Consider the following 22,424-nt stretch of genomic DNA (forward strand, 5'->3'; position numbering starts at 1 on the left):
TATAGTCCTAAATTATTAAGCTTTATGGAGCGTTAGAATGTATTACTGAAATTAGTGAAATTCGAAAAGGTAAAATGACAAGGCTTTCAGACTTTATTTTTGTTTCTTTTAATTTGCATTCATTATGCTTCAATTTTGCCGTTAACCATGCTGTAGAGTGGAGAAATAGAACGAATTCTCCTTCCAAACATTCTAGAGAGGAAGTAATTTCTGTTCATATATGAAAATTTAACTCTCCTATTTAGCAATGATAAATAGTAGTGGCTGTATTGCGGTTGCTTTTGCTTTCCCACCGGCCCGATGTGGCCTACATCTCCCGTCGGGCACCGCCGTGCTGCGCGGTGTCGCTGCCGGCTCTCCGTCGGCGCCGGGCGGCGGCGCGGGGCGCGCCGGGAGCGCGGGCGGAGCGGAGTGCTCGGTGTCCTCGGGCCGCCATGCTGCCCGCCGCGCTGCCCGCCGCCCGCCGGGCGCTGCTGCCGCTGCTGCCGCCGCCGCCGCGCCGCGGGGCCCCCGCCGGGCTGCGAGCGCTCGGCACCGGCCCCGCGCGGCGCTCGGAGGCGCTGGCCGGAGCGCCGCTGGACACGGCCGCCAAGGAGTACTCGCCCAAGGTGCGGCAGCTGGTGCGGGACATCGCGGGGCTGACGCTGCTGGAGGTGGCCGATCTCAACGCGCTGCTCAAGGTGGGTGCGGGGCCTGACCCGGCTCGTCCCGGCTCATCCCGGCCCGGCCCGGCCCAGCCCGGCCGCGTGCGCCGCCTGACCGGCCGCTGCTGCCGCTGCTCTTCCCTCAGGAGACGCTGAAGATCCCGGACGTGGCGGTGATGCCCGCGGCGGCCGCCGCCTCCCTGCTGCCCGCCCAGGCGGCTCCGCAGGTACCGGGCGCTCCGGGAGGGGCGGGAGCGGGGCCCCGGGAACCGTACGCGCGGGGGCGGGCTCGGCCGCGGGGCTTCACCGTGCTCCGGCTGCTTCCAGGAGGAGGAGGAGGTGGTCCCGCTCAAGAAAGAGAAAACTCATTTCACCGTCCGGCTGACAGAGCTGAAGGCCTCTGACAAGGTGAAGCTGATCAAGGAGGTGAAAAACTTCGTGCCTGGAGTGAACCTCGTGCAGGTGAGGAGGCGCTGCCCCAGGCTCTGGTGTTTCTCCCCCAAGTCCAGCAGCCTCAGCTCTCTGTTCAGAGGGAAGCCTCGATTTGTGCGTTCAGAAGCACAGCCTGCCTGTGTGCATCTCTGTGCAGAGATATGGGGAGCAGGATTTGGTTGCACCTTCATCTGGCATTTTCCGTTGTCAGAAGCAGGGGGATGAAGGAGGAGGCTCAGAGCAAAGAACCCAGAGATATCCATGCCAGCCTCAACTTCTCCAAACCTGGGAGCTGCCATGCTTGAGCTTTCTTGCAGAGCTCAGGAGTAGCCAGCATCCCTTGCTACAGCTGGGTTTGGCTTGTCTTTCCCAAAGCCATGTATTTCTGAAGTTAAATGAGCCTCTGTAATTCACACATCTTGCAATCCAGGCTTCCAGCTCTTTTCAGGGCCCTTCATTTTATAGGTGGTGCTGCTTCTTTCCTTGGAGGAGACGGGCCTCAGCCCTGGGCAGTGTCTGAGCTCAGGTCCTTGACCTTGGATGTGGCCTCAGCATGTTGGGTGATGAAGCGGCTACTGCACATCTCCAGGGTGATTCTTTCATATCTTGGGGTCAATAGTAGCACTTTCCAGTATTCCAGTTGCAACATTGAGCATTGCAGTGTTTGCTCCTGCTGTAGCCCAGGAGAGCAGAAATGTTTGCAGATAATTTTCTGACCCATTCTTGTTGCTGCATTGCAAAGCCAGCAGAGAAGGTCAGTGGCGCAGATACAAGTTTGGCTGTCTCATGGGGATAATTCCCTGACTGTCAGTGTGATTCCTCTGGAAGTTGTTCATCTATTATTGGTCCCAAGCAAACATGAAAATACCAAACCCTGTAATGGACACAAGCAGCAGACAATTAACTGGAGAGCTGATGCTAAGTGAGCTTGGCTCTGCATGTGGCACCTGCTGGATGAGCTGTTTGTAGTGCCAATTATCGCAGCTAAATTCAGGTGTGATGTACCCAAGCCCAGCATGTCAAGTGAAGCACACACACAGCACAAACAGCTGTGGAGGTTCTACCTGTGTTCAAAGTGGAGCCAAAGCCCTTTTATTGTAAATTTTACTGCCATCCAGTCAAGGTGGTTTTTATGAGGTTTACAGATGGATCTGCCTGTAGGGCTGCTGATAGTGTGGAGGGAAGCATATTCAGTGATTACCCTGGGCACTGGTGGAACCAAAAATCAGTCCTGTGGCAACAACGGTGTGATGAGACAGGTGTGTGATCAGCACACACAGGAGCAAGGCTGGCTGCACCTCAGGAAGCTCACTGGGAGCTGCCCAGCACATGCTTACCCTCTGTCACCACCAGCCCTGGGCTCTAGCTAGACTGGGAGCATGCTGCCTCTGCCCCGTTGCTGCTGCTACATGGGTCCCACTTGGCTTGGGCTCTGCTCTTCTTCCCACTGAACACCAGGAACAATTGCTTCTCTTGGCCGGGGCTGCTTTAGAATGGAGTCACACCTTCCTGAACAGATTCAGAAATTAATGACGTGTGTTGTGTTATCTGTGCTCATCGCAGTGAGCCTGAATAGGCTCCTGTCCAAATCCTGTCCTGGTGAGCAAAGGCATTCCTGCCCCACCAACCCACTACTCACAAATCTGTGCCTTCCAACCCCAGCAAAAAAAGCATTTTTCTTCCACCACAGATACATAGGCATTGTACCCAGCAGGAATCAAAAGGACAAAACCTTCCTGCCAGCACAGTGGCTAGTCCAGTGGGTGCTAAACCCCCACAGTGCTGTGGCAGAGAGCTGCTGCATGTAAGAGCAGCAGGGCCTTGTCCCCCTGGGCTCAATTCCTTCTCTATAGCAGCACTGCAGTAAATTCTTTAAATTAGCTCAACAGGGTTTTTTTTGTTTGCTTTAAGTATTGCAGTGCTGCTTAGTACCAGTAGTTTTAATTTAAAGATCCCTAAAATGTCAAAATACTGTGTTGTGAAGTAGTCTGTGCTAGAGCTCTGTTTTAGCCAGTGCAGCTGTGTCCAAACCCTGCACTGGCCCCCCCTCCTGCTGGCATAAGTATGTGAATCAAAACATTGTCACTGAGCAGAGCCAGCCCAGCGCCAGGCGGATGCTGCCTCAGCAGGCCACTGCAGGGGCTCTGCCTGCACCCACACCTGTGCAGGCCAGGGTGCACATCTAGGAACACCAAGCACGAGGTGGAAGTTTAAGGAAAAGGTTTCCCAGCAGATGTGTCATCGTTTGCAGTCATGTTTAGCTGCCTTCTGGCAGGATGTGCCGTAGTTCAAGTGTAAGTCTTGGGGTTTGAACTGTCAGTGAGTTTCCACAGTTGGCTTAAGCAGAGGTCAGGATCATGGCTCTAAATCCAATAATCCAGTTAGTGAAAGCCTGTTTACAAGCCTTGTACTTTGTCCCTCTCGCAGGCAAAGAAGCTGGTGGAGTCCCTTCCACAGGAGATCAAGGCGAATGCGTCCAAAGAGGAAGCAGAGAAGATCAAAGCAGCGCTAGAGGCAGCAGGAGGGACTGTTGTTCTGGAGTAGTCTCGCCATGGAGAGACTGGTGCTACAGCTGCTGCCCAGGCCGGGCTCCGGACCTTTCCGAGTGCATGTGGCACAGTGGGAGCAGTCTCCCAAAGAATGCTGTATGCTTTGGCAGAGCTGTTCATTCTTGCGATCACCATGAACTCTACCTTATAAATACCCAAAAAAACCTGTAAAATGATTCATCTTTCTCAAGTGCTGATTATCCCCATGCTTCCCATGTCATGGAACCAGAATGGTTTAGGGCAGAAGTGACCTTGAAAGATCTTCTCATTCCAGCCCCTTACTATGGGCAGGAACACCTTCCGCTAGGCGAGGTTGCTCCGAGCCCTGTGCAGCCTGGCCTTGAACACTTCCAGGGATGGGGCAGTCACAGCTTCTCTTCACAGCAGCATGTGTCAGAGCCTCACCACCCTCACAGACAAAAATTTATTCCTAATATCTAATCTAAACCTACTCTTAGTTTGAAGCCGTTCCCCCTTGTCCTGTCACTACACACTCTTGTAAAAATTGCTCTCTCCATCTTTCTTGTAGGCTCCCTTCAGGTACTGGAAGTTTGTACCAGCGCATCATGCACCTCTTTACACTGCCTTTTGCTGATGGTCTCACCTCTCTCTTCATTATTAACGAGAAGAACACACTTCCACAGGTTGTGGAGATGCGTGGGGGGTGGGAAAGTGTATTCTGGAGCTGCTGATTATTCCTGCGCTCAGTGTGTGCACGCTGGTAACGCTGCCGTTTGTACCTGTGCCTCCCCCACTTCTGCAGTTTGCTGATGGTTTCACCGCCCCATTAATTAATCCCTTAATTATTAACGGGAAGAGCTTTCCCCGGGCTGGAAACGGGGATGTGTGTGGGGTGGGAACGAGGATTCCGGAGCCTATGGTTGCCGCGTTCGCCGCAGGCTCGGAGATGCGAGCCCCGGACCGGACCGGACCCGCCCCGCCCCGCCCCTTTCCGGTACCGGGAGGGGCGTGGCTTACCGGAGGCGTGGTGTTATCCCGGTGGGGGCGCGGCTTCTGGCAGAAGCGGTGCCCATGGCGGAGCAGCGCGTTTCGCGTTGGTACTTCGGCGGCCTCGCGTCGTCCGGGGCCGCCTGCTGCACCCACCCCCTGGATCTGCTGAAGGTGAAGGGGGCACAGGCCGAGGAGCGCCTCTGGCGGCGTGGGAAGGCCGGCTGGGGGGATGGAGGGCGAGTGTGAGGAGCTGAGAACGATGGCGGTGGTTTGGGGGGGCCGCTGTGGGGGACAGGTAATGGTGAGGGGCTGAGGGGACGGTTATGGGGGACAGGTAATGGTGAGGGGCTGAGGGGACGGTTATGGGGGACAGGTAATGGTGAGGGGCTGAGGGGACGGTTATGGGGGACTGGTTGTGGTGAGGGGCTGAGGGGACGGTTATGGGGGACAGGTAATGGTGAGGGGCTGAGGGGACGGTTATGGGGGACAGGTTGAGGTGAGGGGCTGAGGGGACGGTTAGGGAGGCAGGTGTTGGTTGTGAGGGTCCGGAGAGGGTGTGAGAGGATGGGGAGGAGGTTATGGGGAGTTGGGACTGGCTGTAGGGGCTCTGGAGAGTCTGCGATGGAGCGAGGAGTAGGTCTGAGGGTCCTGGGGCGGCTCTGGGGGACTGTAAAGGGATGGGGAGGCGCTCCGAGGATCCCGGGAGCGGCTGCGGCACCGGCCGTAGGGGACTGGGCTGCACCGCGGGGAGCGACTCTGAGAGTCCCGGAGCGGCGGGACCTGTTCTGAGGGACCTCGCTGTGTGGGGTGCGGCTGTGAGGGTCCCAGTGCAGCTTTGACGGGATGGGGAATGGCTTGGGGGCGACTCGGAGTGACTGTGAGAGTCCCGGCGTGGCTGCGAGGGGATGAGGAGCTGCTCTGAGGACTGGCTCTGAGGTACTGGGGAACGGCTGCCAGAGGAGGGGAGAGGGTCCTGAAACAGCTTTGAGGGATGGGGAGCTGCTCTGGGCTTCTGGGAAGCAGGTCTGAGGGTTCTGGAAGGGTTGTGAAGGGATAAGGAATGGCTGTGAGGGTCCCAGAGCAACTGAGGGAGCTGGAGAACAGCTGTAGAGGTCTGAGGAAACAGCTGCTGGGGGTCAGTTCTAGGGAGCTGATTCGTAACTGTGCAGGGACATGGCTGAGAGGTCACAAAGACCCAGCACAGGGGCATGGGTAGATGTGTGGCTGAGGGGTCCGGGGAGCTCGGGGTGCCAGCTCTAGGAGCTGTGGGGGTGCCTTGGCCAGCCCTGCCTGGATATGGCAGTGACTCTGGGGCCGGCAGTGTTGGACACTGGCCCACTGGGCTCTGAGCCCTCCGGCCAAGATGTCACCTAGGCGCCGCAGATGACCTGGCATGCCTGCTCCTGCACAAAGGGCGCCGCGTGCAGCCCTGCGCTGCCAGCACCCACGGATGGGGCAAATGCCAGCGCTGCCCAGAGCCTTGTGCGCCAGCCAAGTGGCGACAAGCCTGGCAGCGGAACCGGCTGCGGAGGGGGAGGGAAGAGGCAGCCCAGGACAGGGCTTGCCCTTCCCGGGGCCATGCCTCTGGGTGAGGCTGGGACAGACAGCCCCTTCCCACCCCATGGAGAGAGAGGAAGATGTTCCAGGCTCAGACCCAGGAGAGGAGCCAGCCCTGGCAGGGCACCCTCCCCAGTGCTGGGCCTGTTGCCTTGTCCAGCTGGCCCTGTCTGCCCAATGGAGGCGGCTGCCAGCCCGTGGGAGTTTGTGTGGGGTGCCTGGCAAGGCGCTAAGAAAGGGAATTAGTCTGGCACCTGCCTCTAGGTCTGTCTCTGAGCCAGTGTGATGGCTGTGATGTTTGGGCTGCATCTTCATGCTATCCTGTGGATGAGTTGCGAGCAGCACAGCCTAGCCAACTCTTTTTGCCAGATCAATAATCACACTGATTGTTGAATACACACCTGCCTTTGGCCATGCGTTCCTCCACAGCAGAGGCTGGTGCCAGGCCTGGGGAGGCACGAGGGGCCTCAGGCTCAGGCAGGACAGGGGACGAAGGGCACTTCATTGCACGCTGGACTTCAGCCCCAGTGAGAGGCCCTGGCCAGCCCACCTGCAGAGTGCTTGTGCCCTTAGGCCAACTCTGCTGCCACTGGCTGCCCACGGGCTGCTGGCCCTGCAGCGACCAGCAGTGACCTGGCCTGGCCAGCCCATCCCATCCCATGCCTGCCTGCCCTTCCTGCAGACCTGGGACTGCAGGCAGTAGACCATGTCCCTTCATGGCTCTGCCTGCCCTGCCCACTTCAGCGGTCCCAGACTGTGAACAGCCACATGCTCTCGTCCCTGATGTCCAAAATCCACCTGTGGGGATTGCAAGCAGGCCCCTGCACCCCTGCTGCTGCCCCATATGGGAGACAGTGGCTGTTCTCAACATCCTGCAGTGTGTCCCACGACCCATCTGTGCCACAGCTTCCGTAGTGGCCTGATCTCCTGACAGCAGCCCTTTGCTCTCCTTATCTCCTGGGGCCTTTGTCCCACATGTGGTCTCCGCAGCGCTCAGAGCTTGCTCCAGCATCAGCCCACATGGCTCCCCTGTCCCAGCCAGCTTTTGTGCTTGTTGCTGTTGCCCCTGGTGATGGTGGGAAGCATTGGGCTGCTACAGGCAGGAAGGGGAGCGCCTGGCCAGCTGTGGGGTTCTCTTCCTGCCTATGTGAATCCTGCACTGAGGAGAAGGGGAAGTGGCTCTGGAGGCCTGCTGCACTGCATGACCGGGATTTCACCAGCCCAGCTGCATCCCTTTGAGCAAACAGGGCACTAGCCCACTCACATATTTCTGGATGCACACACAGAACCCCTCCAGCCCAAGGTGGCCCGGAAGAGCAGGCAGCACCCTTCACCTTGGGGCCGGCTGTTGAGGGCAGGGCCTGGGAGGTGCTGCAGGCAGGCACCTGGGCACTCCTCTCTCCTTCCCTGCCTCCACCCCTCTGGTGCCAGCCTGGGCCAGTCGGGTGTGGGGTGTCCGTAGCTATTGCTGTTGGCTCCTGTGCGAGTGCTGCTAACCTGACACAAGCACCAATCCACGCCTGTTCAGTGCCCTTCTATCGCTGCCCAGCCCAGCGCTGGGCTGACGTGCTGCACTCTGCCCCAGGTCCACCTGCAGACGCAGCAGGAGGTGAAGATGCGGATGATGGGGATGGCAATGCACGTGATCCGCACCGACGGCTTCCTGGCTCTCTACAATGGGCTCAGCGCCTCGCTGTGCCGGCAGGTGAGTGCGTGGAGCTCCTGCAGCACGTGCTGCTGCTGCTGAGCTGCCCTGGGCCAGGACACAGCCGCTCATTTCCCCCTCATCCAGATGACATATTCCTTGACGCGCTTTGGCATCTATGAGACTGCGAAGAACTACCTGGGCAACCAGGGGCCTCCCCCATTCTACCAGAAAGTGCTCTTGGCTGCAACAGGAGGTGAGCCAGGCAGTGGGGCCCTTGGCCCTGGCTCCCTCAGGATGGATAAGCCCCTGACCCAACTCTTCTTTGGCCGCAGGTTTCACTGGTGGGTTTGTGGGAACTCCAGCGGACATGGTGAACGTCAGGTCGGTTCTGTCTGCACGACCAGGGCTTTTGGCCCATGCATGACAGCATTTGGGGTGGTGGCTAGTGCTGGGGTTCTCCTGACATCTCTCCTGGCCAGCCTGCCCAGTGGGCCAAGAGCTCTGTGCCCAGAGCTCTGTGCTCTGGCCAGAGTTGTTCTGCCTTTTGGTGACAGCGCCCAGCTGTGTGTGACCTTCAGGGGGAGTGGGACTGAAGGCAACTTTCTTGGCCCTTTGAAAATGGGCAACACGATTCCACTGCCCTGTGCTGGGGTCCCCAGTGCTGCAGGGGACAGTGGGGTACCGGCTGCCCCCTCATCTGCAGTTCTCTGCCTTCCAGGATGCAGAACGACATGAAGCAGCCGCCGGCACAGCGGCGCAAGTGAGTGAGGGGCCAGGGCGAGGGGCTCTGGGGCAGAGGGGCGGGAGGCCTTGAGGGGCCGGTGGGATCGGCGCTCCCGGGGTCGGTGGCCGTGCGGGGGCAGCACCGCACCGGCGGCGCGGCCCGAGCACCGCACCGGGGGCGGTGGGGTCTGCGCCGGGGCCCCCGCCCCGAGAGCCGCCGGTGCCCGGCGGAGCGGCGGGGCTGCCGCCGTGCTGGGGAGCCTCAGGCCCTGACCCCTTCCCGTCTCGCTCCTTCCAGTTATTCCCATGCCCTGGATGGCATGTACCGTGTCCTCCGGGAAGGTGAGGCTGTGCCAGCCGTGTGGGTGAGCCTGCTCCGGTGTCCTAGCAGGTGCCGGGTCAGGGCACCCTGGAAGTTCGCTCAGCCGGGGCAGGGAGAGGGGCTGGGGGATGCCCTTGGGGCTGGGGGTGTCCAGGGGAGCGCAGGGTCTGGCTCTCCTCATTGTCTGGCTGGGGCAGGGGCTGGGCAAGGTCTGGCAGGGCATGGCAGCCTTCACATACTTGGTGGGAAAGGGTGACTGCTGGGAGCTGCAATAGAAAAGTGCAGGAGGGTGGAGCAGGTGGAACAGAGGATGAGCAGAGGCAGGGAGGAGGTCATGCTCTTTTGAAGGACTCCCTACTCCTTCAGCCTGTTTGCTATGGTGTGCTTCAAGCAGGGCTGTGTGAGGAGTTGTGGACACAGATTGGGCATGGAAGGAGACACCAGGGATAATGGAGTCTGAGTGATGGCAGAGAACTGTGCTGATCCAAATCTGTCTGTCCACAGAGGGCCTGAAGAAACTCTTCTCAGGAGCATCAGTGGCATCGGCCCGTGGTGCCCTTGTTACAGTTGGACAGGTAGGACAGCTCTGCTGGGCAGTATGTGACTGGGGTGGGGACTAGGAAGGGGGAGCATGTCACTGATCCACCATGTCTCTGCAGCTTTCCTGTTATGACCAGACCAAGCAGCTGGTTCTCGCAACTGGATTGCTGTCAGACAATGTCTTCACTCACTTCCTGTCCAGCTTCATCGCTGTAAGTAGGGCCGGGGTCTGGGGGCAGCGCTGGGGCTGGGGCTGGGTTTGCCTGCAGCCAGGGGAGAGCATCAGGCTGGGGCTGCCAGAGCTGCTGCTCTGGGCTCGGCTCAGCACAGCGGCTCCAGGAGGCTCCTGGCCTGAGGTCGGGTCCCAGTGGCTCTGAGTCTCTCCAGTGACCACAGCAGCTGCTGGCACGGAGGTCTCCTGACTTGGCTGACTCTCTGCAGGGCCTGTGTGCCACATTCCTGTGCCAGCCCCTGGATGTGCTCAAGACCCGCCTCATGAACTCCCACGGGGAGTACCAGGTGAGTCTCACACCTTGCCACCTTGCTGCTGCCCATGCTCCCATCTCTATGTGCCAGCTTCTGCCTCCCAGCCCCTCTCACCTCATCTCTCACCCTTCCACTCCAGGGTGTCACCCACTGTGCCATGGAAACTGCCAAGCTCGGACCACTTGCCTTCTACAAGGTACCTGGCTGGGGGCACATGGGGTGGAGCAGGCTGGGCCCAGCTGGGAGCAGAGGTTGTGGTCCAGAACAGTCCTGGGGCAGGAGCCTTCCAGGTTCTGCTGTGGCAGCCCAGCTGCTTCCTGCATCAGGCCTTTGTCTGCCCAGCCCAGGCTTGGCCCCACGATATTGCAAGCCCTGGCCTCAATGGGACACAGCCTGGGCCCAGGCACCACAGCTGTGCCTCTGTTGCACCCATTGAGCTCCCAAACAGCAGTGCAGGTACCAGAGGGGTTAGCACATGGTGCTGAGCCCTGTGTGCGCCGTGGTGGCCATGGTGTGGCAGCACCTGCTCCACATCCCAGCCAGTGCTGACCCATGCCTGCCCGCTTGTGCTGCTGCCAGGTTTGGGCTGCTGGGACAATCAGTGACTGGCACACACTGACTCTTCCCCTTCTTGCTGTCCCCTTCCAGGGCTTCGTTCCTGCTGCTGTCCGGCTCGTTCCTCAGACCGTTCTCACCTTTGTCTTCCTGGAGCAGCTGCGCAAATATTTTGGGATCAAAGTGACCACCTGAGTCTGGGGGACCAGACCCTGCCTTACCCCAGGGGGAGTGAGCGTGTGGGTCACCCCCAAGATCCCAGAACCCCTCTCTGCTCTCTGGGGCCAGTGCCATTCCCTCTCTTCTCAACTCTACTCCTGTGCCTTGCCAGCACCTGTCGCCAACCCCCTACTTGCAAACTCACCCTTCCTCTCATCTCCATTCTCAGCATTTCCACCTCTGCATTGCTACTTCTGGGTTTTGGGGTTTTTTTTTTTGGGGGGGGGGGGTGTTCTGTCTTCGCACTTCTCTACTGGCTCTGAGTTGTGTCCTTGCCCCCCCCCCCAGCCTTGTCCCTGATGTGCCCCAGAATCAGGACTGTGCTGTCTCAGGGAGTAGGGAGATGAGATGCCTGGCTCTGTACCTTGTCACTCAGCCCATGGGGCTGGAGACACTGCTGACCCTACAGCTGTGGGGCTGGGGCTTGGGGCAGTGTGTGTGAGGCCCTGTCCTCCCTCTGCCTTTAGCCCCCATGCTCCTCCCTAACCCCAGCGCAGCTTGGACCTCCTGCCCTGCTCCTGGCCTCCCACCCTCTGATTCTGCTTGGCCAAAACTCCTCAGCACTGCTGGCTGCTGGGCTCTTCAGGGATTGTGCCTCATACCAATGACGGTGGGGAACATGGCCTTGCTCTGGCAGGGCCTGCTACTGCCTGCTTGGGGACCCAGTGCCCTCTTACCACAGTGCACGTACCCCACACTGGATCTGGTCTCTGTGGGTGCATCCCCCACCACCACTCTGCAACTTGTTTCACCTTGGGGCTGGGCAGACTCCTACTCCTCACAGCCCCTCACCCCACACTGCCCAGTGTGTGGGGGCTGTGAGCACCAGCCCCTCTGCTATGTACACCCCTGTGTGTACTGGCCCCAAGGAATCGAAGAACTGGAATATCTGAGACCTTGATGTATAATAAAGAGTGAAGGTGGCACAGGGCCTGCTGTCCTGTTGGGAGGGGAGAGATGGTGCACCCCCTTTTCATGGCTGAGGGTATGGGCTGGGAGCTGAGCCCCACAGAGCTGAGAGAGGGTAGCAAGGCTTGGCTCCTGCCACTATGCCAAGGGGGTCTTCACCCAGCTCTGTGCCCAGCACCCCTGGTCCTGTGTGCAGAGGGAGCTGTGGGCAGGCTCCACAGCCAGGCCGTGCCAAGCTGTGCCTGGTCTCAGCTGGACAGCAGCTCCAGGGTAGGGCTGTGCCAAGGCCGTCCGTCACCCCTGTGGGAGCTGCCTTCTGGATGTGACACTAATTGGGCTCCGGCAGACTGAACAGAGGCAGACTGGTACAGCAGAGCAGTGAAAGCTCGTCACCTTAACGAGGCCTAATGATGCTAACTGGCATCACCACTCTGGGCTTATACCCAGCCACAGCAGAGGCCATGGCCAGGTGAACGCTCAGGGAGCCGGGCCCTCTCCTCACAAGTAGCCGGGGGCTGCCAGGCTGTGCTTCCTCATCCCCCACATCCTGCAGTGCTGCTCCTGGGGGTGATGGGTGCTGCTGTGTGTCATGCAAAGGGCCAGCATGGAGCAGGAAAGCGCTGGAGCCCCATGGCCCCCCAGCAGCACGGAGCCCTGCTCAGCCCCATGACAGCCAACGGCAGGGACATTCCAGCTGGGCTGCGGTCCCATCAGCTGCGCCAGCCCTGCGCTCCTGTGTGCACATACCCTCTCACCACATCCATTTTGGCAACTGAAGTGCAGCAGTCACAGTGGCAGGCAAGACAGCATGTGCCAGACGCAGCCACGAGCACAGCTCCCACAGCTGCAGTGCGAGGGCACTACTTATCTCTTGAGCATCAGAGAACATGGGGCTGGCAGCAGCCTGTGGCTCTGTGTGCGCTGCCTGCCCCCCGGTCCCACCCTGCCCTCTACCAGGGCCTCCACAGCACTCCCCGGGGGCACGTTCTGCCCCCACCGGGTAGGGCTGCCCGTCCTCCCCCTGAGCTCCCCTCCTGGCCTGGAAGGGGGCCGGGGCCATCTCCAGGGAGGCGGCTGTGGCTCCAATCCTCGTGGCAATGGCAAGACACCACAGGCCCGGCGTGTGCCTGCGCTCCTCCGCCCACAGCCACGGTGACCTGCAGCCTGCGGCGGGCGCGTAGAGCGGGAGCCCGAGGGAGGCAGCTCTGGGGGATCCGGGGCTGGGCTGGGTGCGCTACCGGGCTACGTGCTGGCGGTACCCGTGCTGCCACGGCCCAAGGTAAATGTTCGTGCCGGGACAGGGCACCCCCCAGGCCGGGGACTCCCTCTGCAGCCCCAGCCCGCCGGTCCCGGTGCGTCGCTGTTTCTGGCCTGTGTTTACCTGCAGCGGGACAGCGGCGGCAAGCGCTGACCCGTCACCGCCGGCGGCGGCCAGAGCGCGGGTGTTGAGGCGGCGCGGCCGAGATCCGCCCGGTCCCTGAGGTCCGAGCAGCTCGGGGCACGGCAGGAGCGGGAAACTGACCCCCGGGGCTGGCGCGGTCTAGCTGCCCCCGCCGCTCCGCCTGTCCCCGTCGCCGAGCCGAGCCGGTGCCCGGGAGTGGGGCAGGGCAGAAACAAGCGGCGGCGCTCCCGCAGCTCCCGGGAGCGACCGCCGGTGATGCGCGGGGCAGCGCCAAGCACTCGGGCGGGGCTGGGGCACCGGGCTGTGCCCCCCTCGTGCCGGCGGGAGGAGCGGGGCGACGGGACGCGGCTCCGTGCCCGCGGTCCCTCCCCCCAAGCCGGTCCCTCCCCCTGAGTCGCTACAGCCGCTGCCGTCGCGGCTCCGCTGAAGTTTTCGCCGAGCGCGCCGGACCCGGTCCCCGCCGGTCCCGAGATGCGTTCAGGAGCCGCCGCGAGCCCAGCCCCGACAGGTACGGGGAAGGGAGGGAAGAGGGCAGGGAGCGTCTATAGCCGCGGTCTCGGAGCTCGGGATGTCGCATGTCCCGTCGCGGGGATGTGGATTCGAGTGACGACTGCGCAACCCCGGGGCCACGAATTGAGCCCCGGGCCCCAGAGCAGCAGCTCCCAGAGCCGCCCCGATGCTGGGCGCCGGCCCCGGGGAAAATGAGCCCCTGGGTGTTCTGGGCCTGGGGTTCCCGCAGGGCTGTGCCCGCTTCCCGTCCGCCCGCTGCCGTTGGCACCCCTGGGCAGGGGCGGCTGCTGTCAGACTAACAGCACCCCCGGCCAGCGATTCCAGCTGAACTCCGTCGCTCTGGGACTAATTCCCGGAGCAGCCCTTCGTCGGGGTGGGACGCGCGTGGTCTCCATGCTGTGGTCACAGCAGTGCCCATAGGTCTCCTGCCGAGGGGCCGGAGCAGGGGACACTTTGCCAGTTCCCAGCTCTCCCCAAGCTCTCCGGGTATTACGGGGGCCTGGTGCGAGTGCCCTTTGTGACTCTGTCCCGAGCTCTGCTGTGTCAACACGGTGTTGGTAAATGGCTTTGTTTAACCAGGACATGTCGGGTATGTGACCTTGCCGTCCTCCTGGGTGCAAGCGCATCTCCAAAGCTGCTGCAGGTCCCCTCTGCTCGGCACTGCATTTCCCTCGGGGTGGTGAGGGAAGCAGGGACCGCGGGGGTCAGCCTGCTCCCCTTGCACAGAATGGCCTGAGGACGGAGCATCAGCTCTGCTGAGCCCTTGCCGTGCATCCCACGGCTCAGCACCCTGTCCCACGCAGTGCCTGCCGCGGGTGTACCAAATTCAGTGATTTTGTCTGTGCATCAGCAGGAAAATGTAGGGCTTGCAGGACCCCTTGTCAGTGTGCTAGTGCTGCTCCAGCTTCCAGCTCCTGTGGCTTCCCACCAATCCTGCTCCTTTATGCACACTGTGGTGCGCTTTTTTTTTTTTTTTTTTTTTTTTTTTTTTTTAATGTTCTGTTGCCTAGAGAGGGGGAAAGAGAAAAGGCTGAACAGAGAATAGGCAAAATGTGGATCAAAAATAGTTAATGAAAAAATGTGACCACAAACCCTGATCAGCAGCACAGGGCTAAAACCAGCCACTGAACACAGCATCTCCATGCACCTCGCTGTGCCGGGCAAGGACAGGGGCAGGGGAAACCGGACACGGGGGAGATGGGATGACTGCTCAGCTCCATCCGCCTGTGCTCCACCACTGCATCCTGCTTTGTCCTGCATGCCCATGTCCTTGTTTATCTACCCCAGCACTGGGGTCAAGTGCAAGTGCCTGTGGTGCCAGTGGGCATGTGTGGCACCCGCAGCCCCCCCTGCCTTGCTGGAGCTGCTGCCTGGCTGTACCCGGGGCTGCAGATCTGCTGGTTGGGTAGGCGGATGTGAAGCTCCCAGTGCAGGAGAGTGTGCGTACTAGCCTGTCTGCACTGACCTTTTCCTAGGCTCTTCTGAGCCCTGTGCCTCCCCTGTGACATGCTAACCACATGTCACACCATGCCTCTTTGTGCCTTCCTTCTGTGTTTCACAGGTTTTCATGCAACGTGATGAGCAAAACCACCCTTTTCCTTGAGCCAGGGATGAGGTGCTGTGTGGCTCAACATCCCCATGCCAGAGCCAGCTGGGCAGCAAGGCAATTTGGCTGCTGCCAGGCTGTATCATGGTCCCTCTTTGGTATAGGGCAGTTGTGCAGGTGCCCCCTGGTCATGCCTTGTGGTGACCGGGCAGTAGTGGAGGTGACGAAAACACTGTCAGGGCTGGTTTGGCTTTTCTTGGTCCAAGGTGACACAGAATCCGACATCACCAGTGCCTGGTGACATTGGCTCTCTCCATGTACCACTGCTCAGGACTTCCACAATCATGTAGCTCTGTGCAAACAAGTCCCAGCCTTGCAGCACAAGGACTGTTCCGGGCTGCTCAGCTGCTCCTTTGCTGCCAAAGTTCCTCGTACTTAGTTCTCAAGGAAAGAATGGAGAAGGGGAGTAGAAAACATCCCCAAGCTTCCGGCACGGACACAGGGCAGGGACGGTGCAGGACAGACCTCCTGGGCCTCCCTGCCGTGGCCATCTCCTCTAGACTTGCCCCGCCTGCCGTGGTCCTGGGTGGAAAGTGGAGCAGCATCTGCAGGGCCAGGCTGGCACTGGCATTGCATCAGCTCTGGCCCAGCACTGTCCCCTCCCCTGCCAAGTGCCGAAGCCCCTGCCGTGCTGGCATGTAGCTCCAAGCTCCAAGCCAAGCCAGCCGTGGAAAGCGCCGCATTAGCGCACGGGGGGCTAATCCCTGTGTCCAGAGGCCGCACAGCCCCCACAGCTGCCTCCAAGCCAACGGGGCTGTGCTGGGTGTGGGGCTGTGCTCACAGGAGGCCAAGCCCCCACCCCACCAGGGAGGCAAGAGTCCTGTGGGACCAGGCTCTGGGGGCTGCACCAGCCTCACTGCACTTGTGCAGGGCTGTGGCTGTGCACATCCATCAGTGGGGAGCAAACTCCAACACCCAAATCCCAAATCCCAAAATCCCAAGCCTTTTCCCATCCATGCCCTCTGTCTTGGTGCAATGCCGTGGCAGCAGTGAACCCAGTCCTCAATTTGCCCTGCACCCTGCCCGGGCTAGCCCCTGCCTCCTGACCACCCTGGGGCCAGTGGTAGCTGCCATGAGCTGCAGGTCATCTGGGGGCCACAGGGTCACCAGTCAAGGGGAACGGGGGTCCTTGCTTTGCCCCTGTGGCTGCAGGGGTTGCCACTGCTGGCTTGGGAAAGGCAAATGCAGATGCTGGCAACAGCCACACTCTGAGGGCAGATGATGGTGCCTGTGTCTGACCACTTTGGCCTCCAGCACCGGGGCTACCAGCAGTGGTGTTGCATGTAGCCATCCCAGTGTTGTCTCCTTGTTCCTGCTCCCCTGGCACAAGGTCTCTTCCTCACAGCTATGGCTCCAAGTGGAGTCGTACTGGGTGTTTTCAGCCTGGGCTCAATGAAGGTCAGCAGCCACAGAACCGTGACACAGGAACATACCCCGCTGTCCAACACCAGTGTGGGGCAAAAGTCCCCTGTGCAGTGCTGCCTGTGGCACACAGGACACAGCTGAGAGGGGCCGCAGCATGTCCAGCTGGCAGAGCTACTACCCAGGGCACCGCAGGTGCTGCTGCTGCTGGGCAGTGCCAGCTCCAGGGAGGTGATGTGCTGCTAGTGGTCCCGGCCACCCCAGACCTTGCTGTTCCACCACACAGAGCAGCTGCTCCCTCTCTGCCATTGCCCACTGGCACCAGACCAGGGAGAGCTGGTTCCCAGCTGCTTCTGCACTCCCACGTCTCTGCTGGAAACAGCCCCCTGTCTGCAGGGACCCCTTGTCCTGTGGGTAGTGGGGATCTGGCTTGGTGCCACAGTTGTGCAGCGCCACAAGCAGCTGGGGCAAAGGGCCTGGGCAGGGTGAGGGGGAAGACCCATGCCAGGGCTAGGAGCATGACTGGCCCCCGTGCCAGGACCCCTCACCCAGTGCAGTCTGCCCGGCTTGGCCATGGTGGGGCCAGGGCCGGGGAGTGGCTGCCAGATGGGGGGAGTCCAGGGCAGAGGCCTCCCTGCTGCTAAATCCCACTGCAGCAACTAAAAATAGCGACACCTCTGCCCCAAAGTTGCTCCCCGGCTGCGCAGAGGGGTTGTCAGCAAGTCATTGTGACCCATGGACCTGGAGGAGCATTCCTAATCAGGGCAGGGACTGATGCTTGGCCAGGGACTGGCACTGGCATCTTCCCGTGGGACTGGGACATAGGTGGCAGCGGCATGGGACAGGTAGGGATGATGTTGTGCTGGAGGGGGGCACAGGGATGGTGGGATCAGGCTAGCAGGGGAACAAGGACAGGGATGCTGGCACGGGGGTGTGGGAGAAAAGAGATAGGGATCCTGAGGTGGGATGGGAGAGGGACTAGGACAGGGATACTGGTTGGGCAACAGTGTTGCTGGGGTGAGGCTGGTGTGATGACAAAAACAGGAATTCTGGAATGCTGAGGTGGCTAGTGGGCATCCAAGAAAGGTCCCTATTCACAGAGCCCACCCAGTGAGAACTGTCCCAGGAGACAGTTCCCTCTGTCCTGGGACTGGCTAAATAAGGCCATCGCAGGTCCTGCTCCCCGAGCTGCATCTGGAGCCCCACGCGCTGATTAATGAGCTGCTCCGGCAGCCACTTGCGACATGGCAAGTGGGTCTGCACGGATGGAGGAAACACGACTTTCCCAGGGATAAAAATAGGCACAGGCAGAGCAGCGAGCCCTGGGAGCAGAACTGGTCGGGGAGAACGACGCTCTGGCTGGTGCCCAGGGGGAGCCCAGGGGCTGGGGGTGATGCTGCAGTGCCTGTGGTGGCACTGGCACTGCTGTCCATCCCATCCCCCCCGGCTGGGCTGCCCTCACCCCAAACAGCCGGGCCATGCCAAGGGGCTGCTGCCATAATGGGCCCTTGTGGGAAGAGCCGAAATCCTGCTCAGGAGCCCCATAACCGGCTTAGGGGGATGGAGGGAATTATGGCACCTCGTGAGCCATGGTCTGTGGAGCACCCGGACACCATGTCAGGCAAGGCCCCACGTCACTGCTGGAGCTGGGGGTGATGGACCCACAGGGGCACAGCCCAGCTGAGCTTGTCCTAGAGCCACAGCAGCCCCATGAGCCAGGATCCTTGTGGATTAATGGCCAGTGTCCCCATCCCTGCTGGCCCCCTGCTCTCCATGGCTCCCTGGCCACTGCCATCCACGGTGGGTGCTGCTGCCAGACCATGGCTGGGTGATAGTGGCCCAGGCATGAGAGACCATGGAGACAGGGAGAGCCCAGGAGCCAGCCTCTCTGCCTGAGAGGATGCTCAGGTGTGAGGAGGGGTCCCTTCTACCATGAGGGTCTGCATTCTCAGGACTTTGCAACAATGCACAGCTGGGTCCCAGCACCAGTATGAGGTGGCACCAGCCTGGGTTTTCTGTGGGGGTCTGGAGCCAGCACTGCCACTGCACTCCAGCCACACAGGGGCTGAAACTGGCTTGGCAGGCAGAGAACCTGCATGGTCACTGTCCCAGTGCCTTCCTGGGGAGGATAATAAGACACTTAGTGCAAAAATGAGTGAACAAATAGCTGCATGTGAACACCAAGCAGGGTTGGGTGAGGATGGGGAGAGGAGTGAGGCACCATGACTGTGGCTGGCTCTGTGCCAGAGTGGCCGCCTCCAGCCCCACCTGCCCTAGCCCCGTGTCCCCCAGCTGTGTCCCAGGAGTCCCCGTGACCAGGCGTCTTGCACAGGGCTGCCCACATGCCAGGGCCGTCACCACCAGGGTGGAGAAGCTGCTGAGGGCCAGTAGGAAGCCTGCGCTGTATCCCATGCATGTGGTCCAGAGGAGGGATGTCCCAGCCACGTCTCCTCACCCTCCTGGTGCTGCTGCTCTGCTGCCAGGTAAGGATGAGGGTGCTCTGCCCCACGCTCTGCCCATCCCACACAGGACTACCACCGACCAACCCCATCCCACTGCATCCCCTCACTGTGGCCTGTTGTACAGCATCCGATGCCCCTTTGTGCCTCCTCTGCCATCCACAAGGCATGGCATGGATGGCACAGAATGGCATGGCATGGCATGTTTGCCTGCACTCACCTGCGGCTGTTCCCAAGCTGGGGTCACTGCCTGGCACAGCACAGTGGCCCCTGCGAGCAGGACACACGTGACAGGTGATGATCCCTGGTGCCTGCAGGGTCCCTGTGCCCAGATCACGGATAATGTCGTTGAGAGGTGGAAGGAGTACAGCGAGGAGTGCCAGCGCAACATGAGCCGCCTGCCTGCACCCACAGGTCAGTGCCCGTGGGGGTCCCCTGGGGTTTTGGTGGCATGGGGTGGGGACAGGGTCCGGTTGAGATGGGGATGGGGCAGAGGAGCCAACACAGGGTCCCAGCAGGATGGGGAACAGAGCAGAGGGGGTAGTGGAGGTTCTGGCACCCAGAGAGACAGTGAGGCCAAAGCGCCACTAGCTCCTGTCCTTCTGCAGAGCTGGTCTGTAACCGCACCTTCGACAAGTTCTCGTGCTGGCCCGACACAATGCCCAACAGCACAGCCAGTGTGCCCTGCCCCTGGTTCCTGCCCTGGTACCAGAAAGGTAAGAGCGGGGAGGTGCATGTGCATGTGCAGCTGTGCAGTGTGTGCACCTGTGCAGCATGTTCACACAGGTGCTCACCTGTGCAGTGCGTGCACCTGTGCAGCGTGTTCACACACGTGTGCAGCTGTGCTGGGGACACCTGTGCGCTGTGTGCATGTGCTGCTGCAGGTGGCCACACCTGGACCAGTGCATGCTGCCCACAAGGGCACTGGGGCTGGCACCTCACCATCCCCTCCCCTCACAGTGAAGCACAAACACGTCTTCAAGACCTGTGGGCCAGACGGACAGTGGATGACAGGGCCACGGGGACAGTCCCTGCGTGATGCCACGCAGTGTGAGCAGGATGACGAGGACCTAAAGGCGCAGGTGGGCAGACCTGGGCAGCAGGGCTGTGGGGGTCCCTGCGGGCCCTCGATCTGCCCCTGCCCTCACTTGCTCCTTCCTCTTCCAGGAAAAATTTGCCAAGACCTATGGCAGCTTCAAGGTGATGTACACTGTGGGCTACTCTGTATCCCTGTGTGCACTGCTGCTTGCCCTGGCCCTGCTGCTGGGCTTCAGGTGGGAGTTTGGGCATGGCTGTTCACAGGGTGGGCAGGTGGAGGCCAGGGGTCAATGCACAGGCATTGACAATGACATCCAAACCCACAGCAAGCTGCACTGCATGAGGAACTACATCCACATGAACCTCTTTGCCTCCTTCATCCTGAAGGGCGTCTCTGTGCTGGTCATCGACGCCCTGCTCAAGACCCACTACAGTGACAAGATCGACGGCTACAACGTGCAAGTCTGGCTGAGCGACGAGGTCAGTGTGGCACTGGCAGGGACAGGGACAGGGACAGGGACAGGGACAGGGACAGGGACAGGCAGTGCTGGTGGGGCTGGGGGCTGGCTGCTCTCAGGGCACTGCTGGGGCTGGGGGCACACACAAGCAGTGCTGCAGCCCTGACCCCTGCCCACAGGCAGCCGCAGGCTGTCGGGCAGCCACAGTCTTCATGCAGTACGGCATCGTGGCCAACTACTGCTGGCTGCTGGTGGAAGGCATCTACCTGCATAACCTGCTGGTGGTGGCCGTCTTCTCTGAGAGGAGCTACTTCACCCTCTACCTGTGCATCGGCTGGGGTGAGTGTGGGTGGGTTGGGCCCCCTGACCCTGTGCCCTGCTGTGCCTCACCTGTCCTCTGCTCACCTCCCCTCAGGGGCACCCATGCTGTTCCTCATTCCCTGGGTCATTGTGAAGTTCCTCTATGAAAACATACAGTGAGTACCAGCTCCAGCTGCTGGCTGGAGGGGGGCACAGGGCACAGGTAGGTGCATGTGGGACTGTAGGGACATTGTGATGGCCCTGGAGTCAGTCCACGCCATTGCCCATGGCAAGGAGCAGGGCTCTGGGCTTTAGTGCTTGCTGGGTTCAGGCTGCCAGTGTCATGCCAGTCTCCAGCAGCTACCTGGTCAAGAGGCTTCCTGGCAGTTCCCATCCCTCCATTCTGCAGGTGCTGGTCCACAAACAACAACATGGGCTTCTGGTGGATCCTCCGCTTCCCCGTGTTCCTGGCCATCCTGGTGAGCCCACTGCAGCCCCTTGCTCGACATCTCTCTCACAGGCCCCAAATGGCTGTGGGAGTGGCTGCTGAGGGCGGGGGAGCAGAGGTGTCCTGTCTGCCCCTGCCTCTGGCTCTGCCTGTGCCCCTGGTGGCTCACTCCATTCCATTGCAGATCAACTTCTTCATCTTCATCCGCATCATCCAGATTCTTGTTTCCAAGCTTCGTGCACACCAGATGCGCTACACTGACTACAAGTTCAGGTGGGTGCTGGGCATGGCTCACCCTATGTTCCCACGGTGCACACACCTGCATGTCCAGCCAGTGACCCCCATCCCACAGGCTGGCCAAGTCCACCCTGACACTCATCCCGCTGCTGGGCATCCATGAGGTGGTCTTCGCCTTCATCACAGACGAGCACGCCCAGGGCACACTGCGCTACGTCAAGCTCTTCTTCGACCTCTTCCTGAGCTCCTTCCAGGTGAGCCCAGCCCTCCATGGGGAGACTCAGTCTTAGGAGGGACTAGACTGAGGTCTGGTTATGCACTTCATGCCTCTCCTCCCTCTTCCCAGGGTTTGCTGGTGGCCATTCTCTACTGCTTCGTCAACAAGGAGGTGAGCAGGACAGCAGGGGAACGGGCAGCAGGGGCACGGGGTCACACTGACAGCTGCCACCCGCAGGTGCAGGCAGAGCTGCTGAAGCGATGGCACCGCTGGAAGCTGGGGAAGGACCTGGCTGAGGAATACAAGCACACCTACAGCCATGCACCCAGTGCCCGCAACGGCACCGGCAGCACCTGTGAGAAGCACCAGCTGGTGAGTGGCTGCACCAACGGGCTGGGGCGCAGCCTGGCCCCCCAGGCCAGCTCCCAGTGCCTGGAGAGGAGTGGGCACAGCACTGCTGAGCACCTCGCCCTGGCGGGCCATCACCACTGCTACGAGTTTCCTGAGACCACGGCCGAGAGCCACTTCTGAGCCCGCAGCCAGGTGGGAGGGCTGTGCTGAGCCACTGGGATGCCACCGTTGCCTGCCCCGTCCTCCCCAGGTGCTGGTGGGCCCTGGGACCTGTCGCCTTGGTGAGGGTGCTGCCTGGGCACATGGACAATGGACACAGTGAGGCAGGCAAATGGGACCTGGACCTCTGGAAGGGGAAACTGTGGGGCCAGGGGGATCTGTAGGGGTGGGAGTTTGTCCTGTGGTGCTTCGCTTGTGCACCTTTGAGTCCCTGTGCACAGTGCTGTAATTTATCTGTCATATCTGTAAATAGATGTGGGCCCGTGCTGGGCTGCAGGGCCA

The 22,424-nt window shown here is 60.7% G+C and overlaps 3 protein-coding genes across 6 annotated transcripts; all 3 read left to right on the forward strand.

Moving 5' to 3' along the window:
- The first annotated feature begins 369 nt into the window (after positions 1-369).
- Positions 370-3,798, forward strand: MRPL12 (mitochondrial ribosomal protein L12). Its single transcript, NM_001245160.2, is given in 4 exon segments — positions 370-680; positions 791-871; positions 972-1,106; positions 3,504-3,798. Coding segments are annotated over 4 exon segments (579 nt in total). The 5' UTR covers positions 370-434; the 3' UTR covers positions 3,621-3,798.
- Positions 3,799-4,593: 795 nt separating this feature from the next.
- SLC25A10 (solute carrier family 25 member 10) lies at positions 4,594-11,552 on the forward strand. 2 transcript variants are annotated; one of them, XM_030287620.4, is made up of 11 exons: positions 4,594-4,747; positions 7,719-7,838; positions 7,926-8,034; positions 8,114-8,162; positions 8,500-8,541; positions 8,803-8,846; positions 9,331-9,401; positions 9,486-9,578; positions 9,808-9,885; positions 9,992-10,048; positions 10,501-11,552. In XM_030287620.4, exons 1-11 carry the CDS (start codon positions 4,658-4,660, stop codon positions 10,600-10,602), a joined length of 855 nt encoding a protein of 284 aa, XP_030143480.4. In that variant the 5' UTR covers positions 4,594-4,657; the 3' UTR covers positions 10,603-11,552. The 2 variants fall into 2 exon arrangements, with proteins under 2 accessions (XP_030143480.4, XP_072793246.1); XM_072937145.1 differs by lacking the exon at positions 4,594-4,747 and adding an exon at positions 5,209-5,512.
- A 1,739-nt stretch (positions 11,553-13,291) lies between these two features.
- GCGR (glucagon receptor) lies at positions 13,292-22,424 on the forward strand. Of its 3 annotated transcripts, none has more exons than XM_072937142.1 (14): positions 13,292-13,445; positions 18,748-18,898; positions 19,192-19,288; positions 19,483-19,590; positions 19,835-19,956; positions 20,042-20,148; positions 20,239-20,392; positions 20,550-20,709; positions 20,786-20,846; positions 21,080-21,149; positions 21,303-21,391; positions 21,471-21,609; positions 21,702-21,743; positions 21,810-22,424. In XM_072937142.1, exons 2-14 carry the CDS (start codon positions 18,830-18,832, stop codon positions 22,101-22,103), a joined length of 1,512 nt encoding a protein of 503 aa, XP_072793243.1. In that variant the 5' UTR covers positions 13,292-13,445; positions 18,748-18,829; the 3' UTR covers positions 22,104-22,424. The 3 variants fall into 3 exon arrangements, with proteins under 3 accessions (XP_072793243.1, XP_072793245.1, XP_072793244.1); XM_072937144.1 differs by having other exon boundaries at positions 20,042-20,074; positions 20,300-20,392; XM_072937143.1 differs by lacking the exon at positions 13,292-13,445 and adding an exon at positions 17,124-17,260 and having other exon boundaries at positions 18,708-18,898.

This window comes from Taeniopygia guttata, chromosome 18 (genome assembly GCF_048771995.1).
Source record: "Taeniopygia guttata chromosome 18, bTaeGut7.mat, whole genome shotgun sequence".
NCBI classification, from domain to species: Eukaryota; Metazoa; Chordata; class Aves; order Passeriformes; family Estrildidae; genus Taeniopygia; species Taeniopygia guttata.